The following is a 13,843-nucleotide window of genomic DNA, read 5'->3' on the forward strand; positions in this document are numbered from 1 at the left end:
ATACTACGGTTTAAAAGTTAGGAGTCTGTAATAACAAGGAGGAGTCTGTTAATAATAAGAAATGTTTCTTGAGCAACCAATAAGTGTAATCAGTGTATGCCCATAAACGGTGCTTAGATTGACAGCCCACTAGGTTTGGTGAGATCACTTACAGTTGTATGACATTTCCTGTTTATGATGTCTCATCCGCACATGTAGCATAAGTGGAAATGAGTTGTGCTCATTGTTCAACAGCTCAAGGATTAAACTGTTCTTTGTAAGTGGTACTGTTCTCAGTGGACCTTCACTAATGATATCCTTTCCCCTTTCTCTCTTTTCTTTCTCTCTCCCCCTCCAGGTGGTGTTGGTCTTTGCACTCAGCATCGGAGCACTGGGAATATACTTCATAGATTCTTCGGAGTGAGTACTATTCTGATTCAACAACTCTGGCATGAATTATTTATTCTCACACGAGTCAAAGGCCTTTAATACAGATGTTCAGTAATGAGATCTTAGAAACAAGTGATTTCCTTTGCCTCATTTTAGTATAAAGACACTTTCTATGAATAGCACAAAATAGGGATAACTATAATAGGGCTATGATAATAGGGTCAAAATTTAGAAAATGACACAATGTGAAATCTTTTATTTTATACTTATGTGAAGTTTGAAATGTATTCTTCTTACTGAAATTTGCTACTTTTAAGACAATTTAAAATCAATTTTAATTTCTTTCTAGGAGTAAAGATTTAATGAACATAAAAATGTAAAATAAAATGTATAAAAAAATTTAATAATAAAACAGTATTCCAGATTCTGGAACAGGGTTACAGATTTAGCTTTAGCTTTAATAAATGAAGATATCACTTAGGGAATAACATTTGTTTGTAAACTTAAATTTCCCAAATATTAAAGGGTTAGTTCACCCAAAAATGAAAATTAGTCCATGTTTTACTCACCCTCAAGGCATCCTTGGTGTATGACTTTCTTCTTTTAGATGAATCCAATCGGAGTAATATTCAGAATTGTCCTGGCTCTTCTAAGCTCTATCATTGCAGTCAGCAGGTGTTTTTCTTACAAAAACACTTGGATTCGCAACAAGAGGCCTTTAATCATCCCCCGGAGCTGTATGAGGCAGGTTTTTTCATGGATTTGCGCACTTTATTTTATGTATTTTGGACTGTGTAACAGAAACACTCGCTGACTGCAATGATAGAGCTTAGAATAGCCTGGACAATTTTGAATATTACTCCGATTGGATTCATCTAAAAGAAGAAAGTCATATACACCTAGGATGCCTTGAGGGTGAGTAAATAACAGGATCATTTTCTTTTTGGGTGATCTAACCCTTTAAATAAATTATTTAATTTTGTTGATTGATTTGAATTACAATAATTTTGATATCCAGGTTGAAGGTTAAGCTTGAAGAATGCATTAAATACTAAAATTTATAAACACGCAGGTCAGGATTTCTGTAAAGTGCATAAACCTCCAATAGTTTATCATTAGGAGTACAAGGCACAGATGGTAGCAGGGCAGTGTTAAGGTACTATTTCCCCATATAGATAATAATACATATTAATGAACCCTACATTCATTGGTACTGTTAAGGGTACCATTATATAATTCAAGGTTTTTGTTCTGTAATGTTGGACTTGAAAGACTTGGGATTATTTTGTCAATGAAAGCCAAGCAGGCCAGTTTCCATGGTTACATTAGCAGAGCATCTCTGTCGCCCACCCCTCTGTGCTCCCTAGAGAAAGGTGTGCTGTTAGCTGTTGCCCAGGCAACCAGGTATCAAAGTTTTCGAGATGGACTTTGCTCAGTGTGATGGCCAGTCTGTGCATACTTTTATATCAGTGATTGTATAATAAGTGAAACACAGTCACTAGGAATATAGCAGTGAGTTTCTGATTGCTGTGTTGGCATTACGAAGCATATAAAAAGCCAACACGTGCAGTTTAAATCTAAGCTAAGCGCTCAAATGAGCATGTGTACGATCTCGTATAAAGTCTGTGTGTGCATGCTGGAGGGAAGCCAGGCATGATGGGAGATTTTAATCCCTATAATGCTGGGATCAGGATGGTAAAGGAAGCAGAGGGAGTGGCGAGCTGCTGTGGTCATGCATCATTCAGAAAAAAATCCTGATCTGGCTCCTTATATACAATACATGTTTTCACATTACATCTTTGAGTCTGCGTCTTCCTCATTTGAGTGCAGATGTGAGACAGACGATAAACAGATTTAGATGAGGTCAGTTCATTTTTTCCTGCAGGAGGCTGTTTTTACTTTAATTCCATACATTTTTGCAAACCCTCAGAATTTTGCTGGGCTTTATTGTTTGCTACATAATAAATAGTACTAAAAAAATGTATTTTATAATTTTTATTTAAAAATTATTTAATTTATTATTTAATTTATTACAACTTTGTCATCATGGCTTTTACCAGAAGTCTGTGGTTGCATTTTCTTAAGATATGTTCAGACGTGCTGGCTACCATTTAATATTACAGCCACAATACTAGGATCCTCACATTACAGAGATAAAGTCGTTGGTGTGTGAACGCAGCTTAAAAGGTTATCCCACTTTGATTGATATTTATTTGCTAGTTGGTTCAACCGACTCATTTGTTACATTCAAATGAGTCAGCTGACTCGTCTCAGATCTTTCAAAGGTTGAGCTGCATATTTGTTGTTGTCAGAGAAAGTCGTAGAAAATTTAAGGTTTTTGAGGAAAATATTCCAGGATATTTCTCCATATAGTGGACTTCAGTGACGGCCAACGGGTTGAAGGTCCAAATTGCAGTTTCAATGCAGCTTCAAATGGCTCTACACGATCCCATCCGAGGAGTAAGTGTCTTCTCTAGCAAAATGATCAAAAAAAAGAATAAAAAATGTATATAATTTTTTTATTAACAAATTCTTGTCTTGCACTAGCTCTGTGACGTGTCTGCGACTTCATGCATTACGTAATCACGTTGGAAAAGTCACGTGTGTTAGTTCTTTGTCTGTGTACTTCGTTCAAAAAGGTAGGGTAGGGAGAAAAAAAACCTGCATTTCATTTTCTCCTCCAACATCAAAAACACCTGACATCATTGTTTTACCTTTTTTTGTAAAGGGCGTTTGACTTTTTTTGCATGTTCGCTTTGTAAACACTAACTCGGTACTTCACGCGTGCGTGATTACGTGATGTGTGACATCGAGCTAGTGCAAGACGAGCATGTGTGGTTAAAAACTATATACATTTTTTATATTTATTAGAAACTGACCGGTCGTTTCTGTAGACCCTTATTCCTCGGGTGGGATCATGTAGAGCCCTTTGAAGCTGCTTTGAAACTGCAATTTGAACCCATTGGCCACCATTGAAGTTCACTATATGGAGAAAAATCCTGGAATGTTTTCCTCAAAAACCTTAATTTCTTTTCGACTGAAGAAAGAAAGACACAAACATCCTGGATGACATGGAGGTGAGTAAATTATTAGGAAATTTTCAATCTAAAATTTTGTTAATTTCATACTGGACTTCTTTAATAATACATTTAGATATTTTTAAATCATCCTGTGGCCCCTTGTTGGGGACCATTGCTCTATACTGTTGAGGTGAATCGGTGGCTCTTCCGCAAACTGACTGACAGCCTAGTCTAAGCTGTCCTGTCACATCTATTGTCTGAGGTCTCAGTCAGGGGATTTTTGCAGACAAGCGATGTCCTAAATTCACTAGCATTGCAGTGTGGGTGGATTCCAGATAGCAGAGCCTAACTGAGTGATCTGGATCTGTTATTATCTGGGCTGGACTTGTTGTCAGACTGGACATCGCTCTAATCATTTCTGTAGAGAGACTGAACAGTGCTAGACTATGAATGATAGCCATATAGACACTTTAGTTCTCTGTACTTAAAATCATGACAGACAGTGCTGTGACACCTCAAACAGTGCAGCGGCTAACCCATGAGTGAGCAGCTGAGTGATAGAAGTACTTCACTGGAAGGATGTTTTTCTGATATTTTATCAGGCTTTTTTCTGGACCACCTAGGTGGATAGAGATATGGAGCATGAAAGCTTGTTGTTGAATTTCGAGGTTTATTTTTACCACATTATAATACATTTACATACCTCAAATCCATTAAAATATACACAGTACCGTTTAAAAGTTTTAATATATTTTAAAATGCAATTAATTCCTGTGATGGAAAAGCTGAACATATATAACAGTATAAATGCCATTATTCTCTCTTATCAATTTAAAGAGTAGTGTAGACGGACAGATTTTAAATTACACTTTATATTATCTGTACTGTATATTGTAATTATTATAATTGCTGTAAAGATTCATATGTTTGTGCATTACATTTTAGTTTAATTTAATTTCATTAATTTCCATGTGGACAGTGTAATATTTAACTAAACTTTATCCTCTAAACTTTAGCTGTGGTTGAAGTTAAAAGGATTTTTGAGATAGGGATAAGAGGATAAATGAAAACTTGTTGTTGTTAAACTGTATAACTTTCCTCTATGGAACATGGAAAAAATATATTTTTTTAATTATGTCCATACAATGAAATTCTTGTCCATATAATGAAAGCCCAGTGTTGTTTTGGACCCCAGTTATTTTCAAAATATGGACAAAAACAGTTAAAACGTTCTTCAAAATTTTCCACTAAAGAAAGAAACTCATACAGGTTTAAAACGATATGACGATAAGTAAATGATGACAGATTTTTTTTTTCTTTCGTTTTTGGGTGAACTATGCATTTAACTTAATTTTTTTCACGTATTAATAACCAAGACCCCCGTTGAAGACCCCTGGTATAGATAGAAGGATTGAACTCGCTGGTGCGTGTGTGTGTGTGTTTTGTTAATGGTCTGTGTCTTTTCCACCCGGTTCAGTTCCAGATCAGGTTGTGACAGCAGCAGTGGGTGCTGTGATGTTCTCTTAATGATCTACATGATGTTTGGCTCTAGAGTTACCGCCTGAAGTCCTGGCAGCTGAAACCTCCGCTGTTGCTGTCCTCACCAGAGAGAGATGCGTGCAACCGACACGCAGGTTCTCACCCTCGCAAGCTCCTCAGTTGACCTGCCATACCGCGTGACTTCAGCGTTAATAGTCTTGATAATGGATCGTCCGCTGATGACTCTTACGACTCATTTACGCTGCTAATTATCAAAGCTGTTCAAGAATGTCTGGAACAAACCACACGTCTTTCTCTTTATTTGGCCTCTCGCACATGTAGACAGGGAACAGCGGCACATTGAATGCATCTCTCAAATAGACAACGTAATCGTCCGTTAAAACAGCCATCAGTAGACATCTAAAGTGGGACATTTTGAGTGATTCTGAGCTGATGGTTACTCCCTAAGGTAACTCAAAATTTGATGAAGGGTGAAAGCAGCAGTTGTAGACAGGAGTGGAGGGGGGTCTTTTTTCATCGCCTCAGTGCACACGTCTGGCTTTTAGGGGGGCACTTCATTCAACGCTGTGGATGCACAGCTCACTCTAGTGGCCAACAACCACCCTCCCCTGAGTTTCTCTGGATAATCCTCCTTTTGTGTAAGGAGTCATTTTTCAGGACACTATTTCTTTTGGTCGAACTGATCCGCAGTTGAGGAGTGAAAAGCCTCTTCAGTGGAGACACGGAGTGTTTTGTTGCATGACTTTGTTGAAAGAAATCAATTGCAATGAACCTACTGTATAACACATTGTCTGTGCATGTTGCCCTTGCATTATTTGTAGAATTTGCAATGGCAAGGTTCACTTTTATTATTTGTCAATTGTATACTTAGGGCCAAGAGTATTAAAGGAATAGTTGTTCCAAACCCAAAACATGTCAATTATCTTTTTTTCTTTTCTTTTTTTTTTTACGAAAATATTTGATGAAAAACAAGCTTTCTGACCCCGCATAGACAGCAGCACAACTACCACATTCAAGGCCCAGAAAGATAGTAAGCACATCATTAAAATCTATGTTCATGTGACATTAGTGGTTCAACCGTAATGTTATGAAGCAACAAGGATACTTTTTTTTTTGCACAAAGAAAACAAAATAATGACTTTATTCAACAATTTCTTCTCGTCTGTTTCAGTCTTTGATGCGACACATGCATGTGGTGGCGCTGATGCAGAAACTGGTGTTCTGTGCTGCGCCTTGTTTACAAGCAGAGGAAGAAGTACACTGTCGAAATCTTCAGACATGTTTATGAGGACTGTTTTAAATACAGAGAGGATGACGTGCAATTTTTTTTGTCCAACCTTACTTTATTTGAACCAGAATATACAGAAGATGAACTAAGACAGTTGGACGTTCTAAGTCAGAACACCGCCTCTTGCGTTAGCAGCACCACACTCTTGCTTCGGGATACTCTTTATTCGTGATAAGTCATTATTTTTGTTTTATTTGCACAAAAAAAGTAATCTTGTAAAATTACGATTGAGCCACTGATGTCACATGGACTATTTTAACGATGTCCTTACTAAATTTTTTGAGCGCGTCAGTTGCGTTGCTGTCTATGGAGGGTCAGAGAGCTCTTGGATTTTATCAAAAATACCTAAATTTGTGTTCTGAAGATGAACGAAGGTCTTATGGGTTTGGAACGACATGAGGGTGGGTAATTAATGACAGAATTTTCATTTTTGGGTAAACTGTCCATTTAAACGTTAGCACAAAACTCGTTCCACTCTATTTGATTGTCAAAATTGAATGATACCTCAAATCATATAACTTATTGGTTAGAGGTGTGCTTATACTTAAAACTTGGCGTTGTGTGCCACAAATATTGTTGGACCTATGAACAGCTCCTAGCATCTTATCTACAGTATCAACACAATACAAACCACCTAACAACACACTATCAACCTCCCAAATCATTCTAGAAACCACCTAGCAATGGACTTACAAACACTTGGAAGACCTTAGGCACCAATTAATGTCCTTGCACTCAGTCAAGTCAAGTCACCTTTATTCATAGCATCATGAAGCTGAGTTTTGCAAGGGGATGTACCATTCTTGCTCTAGTTCAGTACATTTACTTGAAGATCAAGTGAAAATACATCATATATTAGTGCTTTGTTGTAGTTTTGTTAAAAACGTCTTAACATTGTAGTTTCATTGTCATATTTTTAATGGGAGCAGTCTGTACTTTCTCCCCTAGACCATAGAGTCTTTTTTTAGGGCTGAACAATGAAGCAAAAAATATGTAGGGCAACAACAGGGGAAGCTCTCCTTCAAGGGATGCCTTTATTTTGTGTCCCACTTACGACATTTTGGGTGATCAGCGCCTAATAGTACTGAATGCTCAATCCCAGCACTGATAAAGGTGCAAAGAGACATGGTTTAATGCAGTGAGGTCAGAAAGATGACTTACTTTTGAAGCTGGTTAGATGAATGGATGCTTCTACATACAGCTTTTAGGCTGAGCTGTATTAACCTGGAAAAGCTTTAGGACACTATACTGCGAAAGGGCAGGGAAATGCATGGCCCGTTCACTGAGAAGCCACAGAAATAAACATCCTGGCACTGCATTGCAGGGATGAATAATCCACCCTGTTTAATTCTAGTGTAGCATCCCTACGCTTTGAAAATCTCCCACACACCAGCAGCCTGTTCTTTAGAGAGAGAGGAGGAGGAGAAAAAGAGACATTGGCAGGTCATGTTCTCCAAGACTGTGATGCATGCCTGTGTCTGATATTCAGTGTCAGGTTTCAATGTCATATACACCTCTAATAATGCATCACAGCAGCTGATGAAATATTAACTTGTTTTAATATCAGGCTCCACCTGTAATGGCTTGGTTTGATATCTTTTAAGATATCGCACCTTAAGATCTCTCAGATGTGGATTACATTTTGAATATTCACACTCAATTCAAAGTGATTCTGTGGCACTATATTATTAAGCAAAATTGTGCTTATGACAAATTGAATGTGCTTTTTATTTGGATACTACAGAATGTGTCATTAGTCTACTTATCTATCTTTGTCTTATGACTTATGAGAACATTTAGACAGATGATCAGTATTATTATTGATCAGTAGCAAAACCTGAAAATTTGAATCAGTTCTGGAAACATTTCATTGCTCTGACTCATTGATTTGTTTCATTGTTCAAAAAAGTTTATAGATTTTTTTTTAAATTCTACATTTATATTTTGGTTTATATTTTCTATAATAAATGTTGCTATTTAACATTTACGTATGTTTCTATTTAAAAAACATACAATTTGAAATGTAAGATAAATAAAATAGTTTATTATTATAATACAATAATTTATCTTTTGAATGATCATTTGAGCTATATTTCTCTGTCTTGCCATTAAGTAGAACATTGCTAAAAGATTCTTCTAGCTCTCTGTCTCCGCTGAGGAGGCCACATTGTCAGTGTCATATATTTACATAGGGATGGAGGTTTGCCCAGCTCTGACTCTGCAGCTTTTTGCAGTAATAGGGTCTTATCACTGAGAGAAAAGCTTTGATGGGGTCTGTGTTTTCCAGAGGTAATCACACTGCAAAGGGCAGGAAAACAGTTTAAAAAGCTCAGTCCAGCATGACCTCTTTTTGAAGGGGCTTAATCAATAAACAGATAAGAGATGCCGTTGCAATTCACATGCCTCTCTTTATCTTGCCGTTCGTTTTTTTGTGCGAATTGAGTTCTGTATGTGGGAGGCTGGCTATGCAGTGCCGTTAGCTTCGTGTGTATTTGTATTTGATAGAACCGGATGGAAATTCTCAAAAATATTCAGCGTGCTTCTTTGAAGACTAGCTAGTCCTCTGTGCATTTCTCCAGCTTGAACAGAGGATTGTTTGAACACTCTGCCATGACTATCGCTGCAAATATCAACCTCAGCTCCTAAACAAATTTTAGTCTCTCGTCTTCCCTGCTTAGAGTTTTCACTTCCTCCTGATTTCATTAAGAGGAAGAAAACACAGAGGCATTGCTTTGTGTGTTTTCTTCTTTTAGAAGCACATGCAGAGAGCACCTCAGGGAGGAATTAAAACAGAAAGGCTATTTTTAGACCTCCGACTGAGGTTTTAGCTGTCCGGTGCCCTTGCAGGTGCTAAATCACTCTTATTTTAGAAATGGTGCCTTGGCCTAAATCATAATCACTGTTGTATTAACCTAGACCTGCTGTGTGCCGCCCCATCGCCCTCCAGTCTCCAGTAGCAGTTCCCAATTCAGACGGCTCCTCCATTCAAATAATCACCATCGCCCTCCAGTCTCCAGTAGCAGTTCCCAATTCAGACGGCTCCTCCATTCAAATAATCACCATCGCCCTCCAGTCTCCAGTAGCAGTTCCCAATTCAGACGGCTCCCCCATTCAAATAATCACCCTTTTTTCTTTTGCCATCTATATATATATATATATATATATACATATATACATATATACATACATACATACATACATACATACATACATACATACATACATACATACATACATACATACATACATATTGAAATATTGTTGTACCCATGAACAGCTCCTAGCATCTTAGCAGCTATCTGTAGTATCAACACTATAAAAACCACCCAACAACACTGTATCAACCTCCCAAATCAAATGTGTGTGTGTGTGTATATATATATATATATATATATATATATATATATATATATATATATATATATATATATATATATATATATATATATATATATATATATATATATATATATATAAATTGAAATCACAATGCTTCCTCAGTTTAAGAATTGCAAACATCTTTGTATTAAGTCTTCTGAAATGTTATGTTTGAATATGCAAATGAGGCATTAACTAATGAAATATGCACACATTTTGCATACATTTCCAGAACAGAAATCTGAATATTGGATAAAGCCAGGTTCTTGTTTCATTTTGTTGACCTTTCCAAAGGGTTTTACAGAAGGGATTTTTGATTATCAACAGTGTAAAATAAAATAAAATAAAATAAAATAAAAATGAGTAAAAAAAAATAAAAATAAAAAGAGTAAAATGTATAAAATTAGACAATTGAGATGAACAAAACCCTCAGTAAAAACCTTAAGAATATAAAAAATAAAACTAATTTTAATTTTGGGGTAATTGCATATTTCTGGCTCAGTGCATGAGAAAATACTTAACTCAAAAAATATTATAATATTGAAAAAAAAAAAAAAAAAATAGTTATGAAAAGCCAAATTTTTGACAAGTGCATGAAAAAAAAAAAAGTATATATATTTTTCTATATTTTTTGTAATGCCTTAGGCAGAGCTCTAGTGCACTGATAGGGATTAATAATGTTGATTGTTTATTACATAATGGGATGTTTGGGCTCATAAGCACATGGGACAACCATCCCAGGACAGTTTTCAGGATATGCATTCATTTCTGTGCCCTGAATGTATGAGTGCCACAGTGGCACTTCTTTGTAAAAGATGATGAAGAAGAAACATAGCGGGCCTGAAATAGCCCAGTGCGTGCGTCCCTCAGGGTGACATAGATCTGTGTGCACTGACATTGCTGTACGTCCTCCACAGACACTCGATTAGGAGCTGAGGCCGCCTAGTGTAAGTTAAAAGCTCTGTGGCACCTGAGCGCTGTTTACACCATTATAAGTTTTTCTCATCACCATCACAACTTTACTGGGTCTGGGAAAGTGCCGTCTTAAGGCCCAGGCTGTCAAGGATCTTGCTGGAGAATGACATTGAGGCCTTAAGGTGGCTTAAGGAGGAAGCTGTTAAAGATTTCTGAGCAGGGATACTTTCTGCATGGATGCCACGTCAGGAGATCTCTTGTAATTGCGGAGTGTGAAGTGACATTGAGCTCATGGATCAGACGCTTTGTGTTTCACAGTGTACACGTGTTGACGGTCGTGCATTTTGAGACGTGGCTAATTGTAACTTGATAGAAAGCTCTTCCTGACCATGAAGGCCTAGTTAAGCTTGCATTATGGGCTTCTTTTGCCTTATTTCAGCAGTTTTGTCGTTAGTTTTCGTATTATTTATACCAGTGGTGAATTCAAGGGCTGGTCTCTAAATAACTTCCTACATGAGATCAATGATAATTTCAGTGAATGGGCAGCACCACATTAACCTCAGCTCAAATGCTTCTGGCTTGATATGAAACTGAACCTTTTAATTAATTGAATGATTCAGCAGTTGATTTAACCATCCAGATGTATTGAATAATTCAGCAATGCTTTTATGTATTTTAAGATTTGTACTAAAGGATAAAGGCACCTGGCGCTCTAAGACTGTCCTGAACCATGCTGTCAACTTTTCCTGATGTCATATCAGAGGAAGAAATATTAGAGCTGTTTAAAACACTTGCTATGATTCATTGAGATATATATTTAAAAAAATGTATTTTAATGAATTATAATACACATTACATTAATTTGTTTTCCTGTGAATAATTGTAACAGTTATAATTCAGTGATTATAATCTATAGTATGTACTGATTCAAAATACTATGAACATCAAAAGTGTTTTGATTGTTTTTTTTTTTCATTTTAGAGTTCAGAACCAATGTATACATTAACCAAAAGTACAAATAACACTATGTAAATAAATAATTCTATGTGAGGTTTGAATATAATTGTAATGCAAATTAATATTGTATTCTACATATGAACTTTTATTTAGGCTATATAAGACATTAGTATATTTAAATATATAGCCTATAAAAATAGTGCAGAAAAGTAAAATGCATAAAAAAACACAAGTTTGATACGAGTGGGTTGTATATCATATATGCAAATTTAAATGTGTTTTAGGGTGTATCTCATAAAAAAATGCCTATAGGATAAATGTCACTTCAAAATCAGAAGAAAAGAAAACAAATCAATTGTATGAAGAAAATTAAACTTGTTTTAGGACCATTAAGATTACAGTGTGACTTTTTTTTTTTCAGGCCAAACAAATGAATTTGTTTTCAATTAAATTAACATTAATTTTTTTTTTTTTCTCCATAGTCCTATAGAATCCTGTCAGAATTTCTACAAAGACTTCACGTTACAAATTGACATGGCATTCAACGTGTTCTTCTTACTCTACTTTGGCCTGCGTGTAAGTACATATATTTAACTTTTATATTCAACACCTTTTTACCATGTTTTGGTACAAAAACATTTAATGTTTGACTAGAAATTGTTCATACATCTAAATTCTTCATTCTTCTTACTAAAATGTGATCCCCTTTAAAATGGTGTAATATATATGTTTCTATTTCTTTTCATCTTCTTCCAGTTCATAGCAGCCAATGATAAGCTGTGGTTCTGGCTGGAGGTGAACTCAGTGGTGGACTTCTTTACAGTACCGCCCGTGTTTGTGTCAGTGTATCTGAACAGGAGCTGGCTGGGTAAGTCTCCAAACACTTTCCTCACTCCCTTTTCCTCTTGACCCTCCTGTCAGTCCCTGCACCCCAGGGCAGCGGTCACAGGAGCAGCTCAAACCACGGCTAGATGAGATAAAGGCCAAACTGAAGATGAGACAAGGGCAAATGTTTGAACAGGAGATTTTATGACTATTAAGCCAAGCTGCCATGGTTTGTTGTCACTCTCTGTCGCGGGAAACCCAAGAATAGCTACAAAATGTCACGGCTTAGGAACTAGACAAACTGCAAAGATGACAGTGGGGCTTAGGTGAAGAAGAGCTGGGAAGGATGGCAGGAATGTGAGATGATTTTGGCTCTAATTGTTAAACAGGTCATTCCACAGTGTCGTTTTCGTTATAGTTATGGACTTCTCTGTTCTCATATAATTTAAAAGGTTATTGAAACGTCATAGTTATAGCTACTTTCATTGGTTTGAACAGGCCTTTACTGGTCACACATTTTGGGTTCTGGATGCTGGTGTTCTCCAGGTTTCTTTACCTTGCACGAGACACACTGATAAACATAAACCAGCCTAAGCCAGCTTTTTAAGTTTTGTTTACAGTGTCTAAACTAGACTGGTTTGGGATGTTACAGAAGGGTGAGATTTGGGATAGGGCAAGTGTCCGTTCCTGTATAAAGTTTTGAGAAGCCAGTAAGCGCCTTCTGATGGTAATGATTTCCCATCACAACGTGTTTTTGTCAAAGCTGGTGTGTGTGTGTGTGTGTGTGTGTGTGCTTGTGTATCCTTTTGCCAAAGGAAAGCAGGTCTGTTTTAGCCTACAGTATGTACAGTTAATGTAAAAACAATTGTTCATAACCGTTACATCACCTGTGTCATTAGTGCTTTCCAAAACAACTGTAAAAAGAATGCCGTCCTTCCTTAAACACATCAAAAACCACTAGTTAATAATTTAGCAGTAGTCGGCTTTAGAAAACTGTCATCTTCTGCCATGTTGCTGTTTGAATAATGCATTAGAAAAGCCGCAGTTCATCAAAAAATCTGTCATTTTAATGGTGTTCCTCCCTACCAAGCCAGTAAATGAATATCAAATAAAAGCTGCTATCAACATCCGCCTAATAACAGCTGTTTGGCTGAGCGGCATATGTAAACAATCACTCACTTGGCCGTGCAGTACAAATGCTGAGAAAGTTTCAACACTAAACTCGTTAAAAGCTTCAAACCATTAGGAGTATAATGGCTTGGAGACGGACCAATTTTGTAATCAGAGTGTTCCTTAATTTCACAGATGTCCTTTCACAGATGTCCACAATTTCGGGCATTGTCGTCTACTGAGTGTTGACTCACCTCAGAGAAGCATCATGATTAAAACATTACAGGATGTAGAATTTTAATCAGAAGAAATGAGACTTTCAGTCATGACATTAGTCTAGCTGATGAAACCAATTGATTGAGTGGTGAAACATCAAATGTAATGATGAAAATAACTGAGATTTGAATAAGATGCAAGTCTTAATTGTGCTGAGCTTTAAAGGCACTATACGGTATATTGTACACTACCATTCAAAAGTTTA

At 36.6% G+C, this 13,843-nt stretch overlaps 1 protein-coding gene across 4 annotated transcripts in view; it reads left to right on the forward strand.

Annotated features, from left to right (window-relative positions):
* The window catches only part of LOC306884548 (calcium-activated potassium channel subunit alpha-1a-like), a gene marked incomplete at its 3' end in the record, with an annotated part of 203,388 nt that overhangs the window by 109,713 nt on the left and 79,832 nt on the right, over positions 1–13,843 (forward strand). For all 4 annotated transcript variants that reach the window (XM_079440502.1, XM_079440501.1, XM_079440503.1 and 1 more), the window contains exons 3-5: positions 338–399; positions 11,910–12,003; positions 12,184–12,295. In XM_079440502.1, the coding sequence (XP_079296628.1) occupies positions 338–399; positions 11,910–12,003; positions 12,184–12,295 (268 nt within the window). The remainder of the gene's footprint in view (positions 1–337; positions 400–11,909; positions 12,004–12,183; positions 12,296–13,843) is intronic.

Source organism: Barbus barbus (genome assembly GCF_936440315.1).
Source record: "Barbus barbus genome assembly, chromosome: 18".
Lineage (NCBI taxonomy): Eukaryota > Metazoa > Chordata > Actinopteri > Cypriniformes > Cyprinidae > Barbus > Barbus barbus.